The sequence below is a fragment of the Tasmannia lanceolata genome, unplaced genomic scaffold (assembly GCF_043159265.1).
Source record: "Tasmannia lanceolata isolate RefF3 unplaced genomic scaffold, GAP_Taslan_0.1 ptg000013l, whole genome shotgun sequence".
Taxonomy (NCBI): domain Eukaryota; kingdom Viridiplantae; phylum Streptophyta; class Magnoliopsida; order Canellales; family Winteraceae; genus Tasmannia; species Tasmannia lanceolata.
In genome coordinates this window covers 50050550-50060351 of record NW_027518690.1, presented here as the reverse complement: position 1 = coordinate 50060351, position 9802 = coordinate 50050550, and the positions used below count along the sequence as shown (strand labels likewise).

The 9802-nt window shown below is 38.5% G+C and overlaps 1 protein-coding gene across 1 annotated transcript; it reads left to right on the top strand.

The window, feature by feature from the left end:
- The first annotated feature begins 2051 nt into the window (after positions 1-2051).
- Positions 2052-7854, top strand: LOC143890478 (uncharacterized). Its single transcript, XM_077395179.1, has 4 exons — positions 2052-2259; positions 5181-5690; positions 6639-6785; positions 7527-7854. Exons 1-4 carry the CDS (start codon positions 2158-2160, stop codon positions 7653-7655), a joined length of 888 nt encoding a protein of 295 aa, XP_077251294.1. The 5' UTR covers positions 2052-2157; the 3' UTR covers positions 7656-7854.
- The last annotated feature ends 1948 nt before the right edge of the window (positions 7855-9802 follow it).

The window sequence follows — 9802 nt, the reverse complement described above, 5'->3', positions numbered from 1 at the left end:
GCCAAACTCATGTGGGCCCACTTTGTTAGGATGATCCAAAGCACTCATTTGAAAGACTCTTACATAGATGGGGTATGTACAAAAAATCAGCTCCATATGATCATCCTAACCCATCCAAAAGTGGAGGGCAAAATGGACAGACACCGTTTGCCACAAATCTGCCCATTTTTTCCCTCCACTTTTGGAGGCGTTAGGATGATCCAATGGACCTGATTTTTTGTACACCCTATCTATGATGGGACCTTGCAAATGTACGGTTTTGATCAGCACAAAAAATGTGAGACCCATGTAGTTGGGCCCTCGACCGCACCTAAGCTTAGGTGCGGTCGACCCCACAATCTTATTCCTCATATATATATATATATATATATATATATATATATATGAATATATATATATATATATGCAGATGTCAAGCATGTGATAAACACAACATGGTCTTCAACCCATCCCGAACGATCATCTCATGCAGAAGATGAAGAAATTTCGGTTTTTCGGAAGTCCGAAACCGGTACCGAAATCGAAATTTTAAACCTTGCATGTGACCCCTCCTCTGGGATGGGCTTACACGTGGATTTTTCATATAAAGGAGTTGTAGGGTTTTGAACCCATGACATGCTGTGAAGCAACAGCTCTGATACCATGTGAAGCAACCACTTACTCCAAAAGGCAAAAGCCTAAGCGGTTAGAGTTGGTGTTATTTAATCATTTATACTTCCAACAGATGCACAATGCCACTTCTCCAATTCAAAGTACGAAAAGGTGGAGTTACGAGACGTTACATGTTCTCCAAGAAAGTGCTATAAATAACTAGATATTCTACAAGCTCTCAATCCTTCGATCAACACAACCCACTCATATTTATATTTTAGTTTATCTTTCCTTGTACTCTTAGGGGCCGTTTGGATACGCGGATTTTATAATCCCGGATTTCCTCAAAATTGTAGATGGGAGATGAGAGAAGAAAGAGACCAGCCGTCATTTTCTGATTCAGCTAGAGCGCAGGAGATCCTCCCATGTTTCCAGCTTTTAAAAATCTCAGGATGGGGGAGAGATTTCCAAAACTTGGATTTATTACCTTAAATCTAAGAAACACTGTCAGGACAGCATATAACAGCTTGATCATGAACCCTCTTTTACACTGTTTTCAAACTAAAACCTGAATTCTAAAATCCGCGTATCCAAACAGCCCGTTAGAGTCTTAGACAACCTCGAGGACTTATTTTATCCTTTAAATTTTCTTATACTTGTCATTTACTTTCCGTTTACTCGCACTTTTACTTTTCAAAGCAACTTACGTTGCCTTTGCAACTTACATTTCAAGTGCTTTTACTTTTCCTCGCACAATTAACCTTTCCAACGCACATTAAGCTTCCATCACCCTTTATGTTTATCACACAATCCTCATATCTAGTCATCAATTGACTAATCCTACATTCCTACCACAACCAACAAAGCCTATGCCCTACTTTTGTTAAAACATTTGCCCCGCAATCGTACTCTAAACCCTTGATTGGGAGCCCATAGGAGGGACAGTAGTCAGATTTGGACAAATGATCAAGTTGGTGAACAAAGAACCCGGAACCATGGTTTGGGGTTTACGGGTCTAAACTAGCGGAACACGTTAAACATAAACATAACTACCTAAAATCACATCATAAAATTACTATAAAATAACTACTAAGTAGCCTAATCTACCACCCTAATGATCCAAGGGTCAGATATGATTGACTCTAACAAACCATTCATAATCTTCCAGTCTACATCAAAACCCTTGATTGGGCAGCCCCAAAATGAATAGAACAGATAAAGGCCCAGTTTCCAATAATAAAAGTTTCCCCTTTAGTAAAAGGAAATTTGGTGGTGATGCGTATTGATGAAGATATATGTATGATGTACATGCATGCATGTAAAACAATAAAACATGTATGTAATCGACTTTATAATTGAAAATGTCGTATCATTTGTCGTTATTTGGACACGAGTTGGTGTCAACATAAGCCGAGTAACATACCTTTCACTCAGAATCTCTCTATATAAATACAAAGAGAGCAAACCCAGTGAGAGAAGAAAACCGAGTGGTATTTTCCTCTTCTTCTTCTTCTACAAAAGACAGCAACTTAGAGAAGAGAAAAAGAGGCAGAAAGAAGGAAAGAAATGTATGCAGAAGCAGGGCTTCTCTTCCCATATTTCCAGACCTTTTCCCAGGAAATCCACCATCTAGAGGATTTCTGTCGCATCCAGAAAACAAATGCCAGGGTATTTTTTTCCCTAATTCTTTTTCAGGCTTCCAATGTTCTTTTCTTTCATTGTTTTTTAAGATAGATTGAGGTCCTGTTAGGGTTTCAATAGGGATTTTACGCTCTCTCAATCTCCTCTGCCTTTTTCTTTTTTTTTTCTTTTTCTTCCCCTTCTGCTATTTTTCTGCAGTGCAATCGTGTTTACTGTTTTTCATTTTTCATTTTTTTCAGTTTGGGTTTCTAAATCTTGGCAGGTCGAATTTACAGTTCAATATTTTGACCTTTTGACTGCCGAATTTCTCTCTCTGTTTTTTTATTTCATTTCCTTTTACAGAAACAGAAATTTCTGTTTTTGTGTGTGTGTGTGTGTGTGTGTGTGTTGTGTTTAATTTAAAATTCCTAAATATTTGTGACAAAATCTTGAACATTTTGTAGTTATTTTCTTGCTGAATCCTGGAAAGATGAGAATTACAAAACAGAAAAAGAAGAGATCAGCGATCTTCTTCATCATCATTTTGCTGTTTTCTCTGTTTTTTCCTTTTTCTGATATGGATAAAAATCTTGCCTGCAGAAGAATTGAACTACTTAAAGAGATGCAGGAAATCTTTGTCCTTGCCAAATTACGGTTTATGATCTAATGCATTCCCTATCAATGGTTTCCTCTTCAGTGATGATAGCATGTGCATCCTAATGAGGAATGATGTTGATTGATTAAAGGGAACTGATATCTGCACGACCATGTTTTGATAATGGGACGAATCACCTTGTTTTACACTTTTCTAATTGGTTGCTGAGAGCTTGTTGGGAACTGTAATAGCTTTTTACAGCCGATTAAAAAAGGGTAAAACAAGGTGATTCATCCCATTATCAAAACATGTTAGTGAGGATATCAGTTCCCTTGATCAAAATGGCACTAATACCCAGCGTCAGTTTCTGTTTGACCAAATTTGATATCATCAAGTCTTGGTCCAGTGTTGTTAAACCTTCAGTAGAAAGAAAAGTAAAATGGGCTTGTTTTGTATAGGGCCTAAATCCTTAATGACATTCTTGAAAATAAATTTTAGAAATTGATCCGGGCATCTTTCTTCCTTGCCTTGTGCGTCAAGTGATAATACTACTTCAAAATAATTCTATTTGCAAATAAGGACCGATTTTGGTGGTATAGAAGTTATGGTAGTATATACCATTCAAAAAAGAAGAAGAAGTTATGTTGGTGTGGGAATAAGTTATATGAGTTTCTATAACTTAATGTTAGTATAGGATTTTTACATTAGTATCTGGATCTTAAGAGTTATCTTTCCTCCTTGCCTTTTTTTTTAATTTCAGAGTTATGTCAGTATAGGAGTTTTTAATCTCTAGGTGTCTTGATTTTCGAGTATTGTTATTTTTTATTGAGTTATGTCATATGTGTCTTTATATTAGTTTCTGTTTTAGTGAGCCTCAAATGGGGGTAATTTAGATTTGATGGGAAACCAAGGTAATCGTGGGATCGTTGTGATTCCTAATTAGGAGAAGACCTACATGAATATTTTGGAATCTCCTAGAAGCCATCGGGATCTATAAAGTGTGAGGCCTATAACCATCCTTGGAGATATGAATATATGATGAATTGAATAGAGTTATATTATGCTTGCTTGTTTGCTGCCATTGATGTGATGTCCATAGATCTTGGTGTGAGGCCTTGATCTTCCCATACTGTCATGCCTTGAAGCCCCTTGATGTGACTCTAACCTTACTATTCTATCTCTTATCTAATAATGTATCATCTTTGACTTCCATCTCCCATTTTCTCATTTCCAGCCTATTACTTCACTTTCAATTTTCTATATAGTTTCTAATTACTACACCTACTGATTTCCTGAGGCACCCAGACCCATTTGAATCAACTTATCTCTTGATTTAATAGAGGTTTCATTGTATAAGGTTGAGGTTATTTTAGGCCCTATAGTAGACATATTATAGTAAAATCTCAACCTGATCAGATCAAGAATGTTGGTTGGATCATTTCCTGCATTTAATAAGTCTGGCAGAACTTAAAAAGCACTCAATTGGATATTCCCATGATCAGGTTTACTCTAATATCTGATATTGTTTTTCTATAAGGATTCCCTACCACATCCGAAAATTGAAGAGATCCAATGGTTGGATCTTCTCCAATACTCTGGGCCAGTTATAAATTTTCTTTTTTCCCAATTCAAGAATTTATCATCTTTCCATCAAACCTGTAATTTGGATCCTCTCTAGTTCCCCTCTTGGCATCTTATATGGCCCCTCCAACTTCTTATTGAAGATGCAACCTGAGGTAGATGTTTGGAATCATATCTTATGTTAAGTTACATTTATCTTTAGTGATGGTTGTCTCATGTTTATTTTGCTTTTGTTATTTTTAAGCTGTGTATGTTAAAAAAGCGACATCAGTTAAGACTCTTTCGAGAGTCAATTACGAGAGATGTAACTTTTGCACGCTAGAGCTCTTTGTGAGAGTACATTTATGTCTTTATGTTTTGGCTTATAATATCTTCTCTCATTATTTTTATATTAAAAAAAAAAAACCTCTTAGAAAGGCTCATAATATCATCAGTTCCCTAAAGTTAAAAATAAAATTTCATCAGTTCCCCCCTGCTCTTCCCTTCTAGATTGTGGAGTCGTTGGTTTGTGCAATTAAGAGCGACATCTTGTTCCACTTCCCTTCTAGAATGTGGAGTTGTTAGCTCGTGCAATTAAGAGTGACATCGTGTTGCTCCCTGTGTGTCTTTTGTTTTGGGTGTGGGTATTCATGCATATATGTGCATGTCTCTCTCTCTCTCTCTCTCTCTCTCTCTCTCTCTCTCTCTCTCTCTCTTTCTCTCTGCTTGCATCTTCTTAGTCGGTGTGTGTGGAGTGCATCACTCTAAATTGCCTGTACACTAAGATTTGGACTTATTGGTATTTCTTATATAGAGCAACGGCAACCTACTCCCGACCTCCACTGTGTCAGAATATGACCTGGGAGAAGAAGGGGATCTATTCAAAGCTCCAGAAGCCATTATAGAAGAACCAGAAGTGGGGCTGGATCCCATGGCTGCTGCCATTTCCATGATTTCTGGCGGTGACGATGTTATCTCGGCACAGGCAATCAAGGTCACTGACATCGAATCAATTCAAAATGACCATCTGCTGAATGAGGTCTTCTATGGATGCAAGAATGGCCTACTGGAAAAATCTGCTATTGAAGAACCTGTCTCTGAGATTTCAGATGTTAAGATTCCTATACAGATGGAAGACTTCGTTGCTGAGCAAAACAGGCTGATTTTGGAGGGGGCAATGCCAAAAAGTGTTAGCTCTGGTTGTTTGACCTCAATGGAATGGATTAGTGGGAGTGCAATGAGACCAAACTTTCTTGATTTTCATGGAATGGATTTAGGTGCTGCTTTGGGGATGAGGAGAGCATTCAGCGAGGGAGACATTCAGGTCAGAATATTCTTACTTTTAACTGCAATTCTTTTATCTTTATTTACTATCAATCCTGACAGAAAATAAGTTCTTTTTTTTTTTTTTTTTCGAAACAATAGAGGGGATCCACCAACTCTTTTATCTTTATCTTTTTTGGCTAACATCAGCCACACGCAATTTGTTTTTTTAATCTCTACCTTCCACAATTAGGCTGATTTCAATGCAACTGAGCTTTGAATTAACTGGGCTTACACCACCTCAACAATAGAAACAGAGAACATGTTTCCAATATATACATTCTTAGAAGCAATTCAATAACCCATATTTTTAAAAACAACAGAGGAAAAATGGTGAAGAAAGAAAAGACAAAGCTATATAAAACATATTGACCAAAAATGCCCCAAAACCATCAAGGTACCACCGCATTTACCTGTTTGCCCAAATTTCCATGGTTTTCATTGTTGATTGTTTTATAAGAAATTAACTAAACTATACACGATGCTTTCTATGACGCTTCTTAGTATGAAGAAAGATCTGTGTGCGTGTATTGTAGTGAGACATATGGAGGCTTATCACAACATCAACCTGTAAGCTTATCCATGGTTTGCATTACGAAAAAACATATCGCCTTATAATGGTTCAAATTATACAAGTATGTGTTCTTAAAGTGTCAAGGTTGTTTCCCATTAGTTATATAACAATTTTAAAGGTTGCTCATGCATTATCTCAGTGGGATGATTACGGCTTAATTTTTGGAAAATAAAACTCAGAGCTAGGGTATTGGATTTTAAAAGCCCAACCGTACTGAACTTACTCCCCCAGAAATCAGTGACTCTGCCATTGCTTACGCTCGCCATTAGCTATGCAACAGTTTGCTTACTAAGAGATATACTGAGAGGTGTTTAGATCTGTCTGGCCCTTTCCACAGGATGTTGGGGAGTCATTGATTTTGAGTTTTTCTGACAGAATCTTGGTAATGGTAGCACGGCCCTTCTACATTCTCCCTTCAAGCCAATGTTAGCCGTCGGAAATTCCACGATTGAAGAACGCAGGCAAAGGCTTTCCAGATACAGGAAGAAGAAGTCCAAGAGGAATTTTGGCAGGAAAATTAAGGTAATAAATTGGTTAGCCTGCATGTGTGCTTAATATCTGAATTTATCTGTACGTCATTTCAGCTGCCTCATTGTGTTGATAGTTTAGCCATTTCCTCTACCGTATTTAGTTGTCAAAGCAATGTTATGGAATATGGAAGTCAATACCTAAAATGATCAAATTCACCAGCTTCTGCGTATTATCATGTCTGTTCATATCTTACTCATTTGGCTGTTAAAGCTATGCTGAGTTAGTGTTGACAACTTTGTTCACTTCTAATTTGAGATAATGCTGGAACCTTGATCTCTTATGCTAGTGTTTCATTCTGATCTGAAATAATGCCGGAAAGTGGGCCAGTTATTGTTAGGAATCCACTGAACCAAAAGACAACGATTATGTTTACGAGTCATCCATCGCCTGCACAATCTCTTGGAATACAGTTTTCACACTCCTAAAATATTTCAAAAATATTGACGAGACAATCATGTTGTTTGCCATTTCTGTCAAATTTTCCAAGCAAATTGAGTTGGCCCCTGTTGAAAAACTGAGAAATATTTTTAACCCATTTTGGAACTTCATTATTTTCTACCCTACTTAGTGAGAAACCATGGTCTGGTCCATATCGAACGATTATTTTGGTTTGTTGTGATGTTATTTACCTTTGTTTTTACTCTTTGTTCAGTTTTGGCTTGTTCTTCGCACAATTTGGGGCTGAGTGATTTAGTTCATTGATTCCAAGTATATTGACTGTGTCTTTTCCAGTATGCTTGCAGGAAAGCTTTAGCAGACAGTCAGCCGAGGGTTCGGGGAAGGTTTGCCAAGACTGAAGAAGCTGATGTCCCAGGTCATCTAAGAAACCTGCAATCTCAAACCCATGCAGGTAAAATGTAATATCAGGGAGCGCCCATCTCTATCAGGTCATGAAATCACTAGGGTAAAACCACATGTAAGATTTCCCAGAAGCCTATCCCTTATTGCCTGCCTCTGAATAACTACTCCGTTGTAATAATAGTCTTTGTCTAGGTAGAATATAGAACCGTAATGCTGTGAAAAAGGTATGAATAAAACGGAGATGAAATTCTTGGGTCTATAGATTTTGTGATGATCCGTTTATTTTCATACGCCTCCTCATTTGAGGTCTAACACTAATGAGTCTAGTTAATTGTTATTGTATGTACTCCAATATAAAGTGTTACGAACCCGATCCGGATCGTAACGTGATTGATCTTCTTCGAGGGAAGATCAACCTCTTGATCCACTTCGAGGGAAGGATCAATCCTCCTTTGTGCACAAGACACGTTTAGAAACAATTTTCTTCCTTCATCAAAAAGTTTGCATACATGAAATTTATAGAAAATCTGCTAGGTCGTTATGAAGGTTATGAAGGGCTCCGGGGAGTTCTTCGTCCGTCAGAGGGTGAGCGTCGCAAGGCGTCACTCGGGCTAAAGGCCCTTTTAGACCTATGGTCCCCTGTCCATTCGGCGCTCGGAGTTTTGACTGGCCGAGTGTCTCTGTCTTGTATTTTTTTACTTTTAAAAAGTAAAATTGAAGTGCTCCTTGCGACGATGCGGTAAAAAAATCATGACCTGTATTTATCGGTACTGCCACTTGTTATGAGTGGTGGGTCCCACCCTATTGCATGGACGTGGGTGGAGATTGTGGGACCCACCCCCTCAAACATGAGGTGAAATGGGTGGTTGAATAGATCCACGTCATTTTTTAATTCTCTTAATGAGGTGGATGTATTCCAGGGCCCTTCTTTAGCCCTTGCATAAAGAGGGCCCCTGCATCTATCATTCCTCAAGAAAGAAACACGTTTACTAGATAGAGGTAGAGAAGTAATGAAGTATGATGTAATGGGTGGTTGTTCCCTTTTGGTCCTTATCTTTTCAGATAATATACCCTCGGAGAGAGCACCAATAATAGTAATGGGCATTAAGAGCTGCACTCTCTATGTCATTCATGGCTTATGGAAATAGATCCTCATTTTCCAAGGGGAGTCTACCAATAATAGCTATGGGCATTAACAGCTGCACTCTGTTGTGAAATCGATCCTCATTTTGGCTTGGGTTTTGCTCATAAGATACTTTTACGGGTATTTGTATTGAGAACTTCTTTTTTATCAAACATGTGTAAAATTTCTTAACCACTGCCCTTAGACAATTTGTTGGAGAGGAATATTGTTAGGGCTAAAATAGGCAGTGACGTAAGAGCTGAGCTGGAGGACCCGAGGAGCCGAAGTGAAGGAGTTGAGTCCTGCGCAAGAGCAAAAGAGGTCAGAAGACCAACCCGGAGTCGTACTCCGGACAGGCCCTTCGACACTCAAGTCAGTATGAGCAGGAGTGCAGAGCGAGTTTAAGAGTGGTGGGTGAGAAGTTATTACCCTCCGGTTATAGAGGGAAACCTGGGGTGGTTGAATTACCTACCCCAGGATAGGTGTCGGCCTGCTATAGGTTTGAAGTTACCTACTCTGAGGTAATTACCATATTGCCCATGTGCAGTAGTTGGGCTTGTGGTGGGCCATCCTGGGGCCACGTGTCGGCAGCTAATTGGCTGCTGTTTTTATACCCCATCAAATATCATAGATAAAGTGGTGGTGGAAGGTGACCCATTGAATGTAATCCAGTAGCTGAAAGGGTTGTCATGCTATCAGTGGATAATTGCCCCTTTCTTTGATGAGATTCAAGATGGGGCGAGAGGAACAACTCTTTGTTTCCATCATGTGAGATCTGCCAACGGAGAGACTGATAAACTAGAGCCGGGATCTCTAAGGAGGATTGGAGATGTTTGATTTCCTCCTATCTTGAATCTCTTTTCTTCCCTCATGAAAAAGTTGGTTTTGGCTTATCTTCTATGATCCTTTTCTCTATCCTTCTTTATTCAGTGTAGGGACCATCTCAGTCCATGCTTCCTCTGTTTTTAATAAATATTTCTGCCGTTGAAAAAAACAAAAGGTTTTGAAAGATTTATTTTAAAATTTGTTTTTCATTATACATGGGGGACTGTTATCTACACTACGATATTTTTATAATGGGATG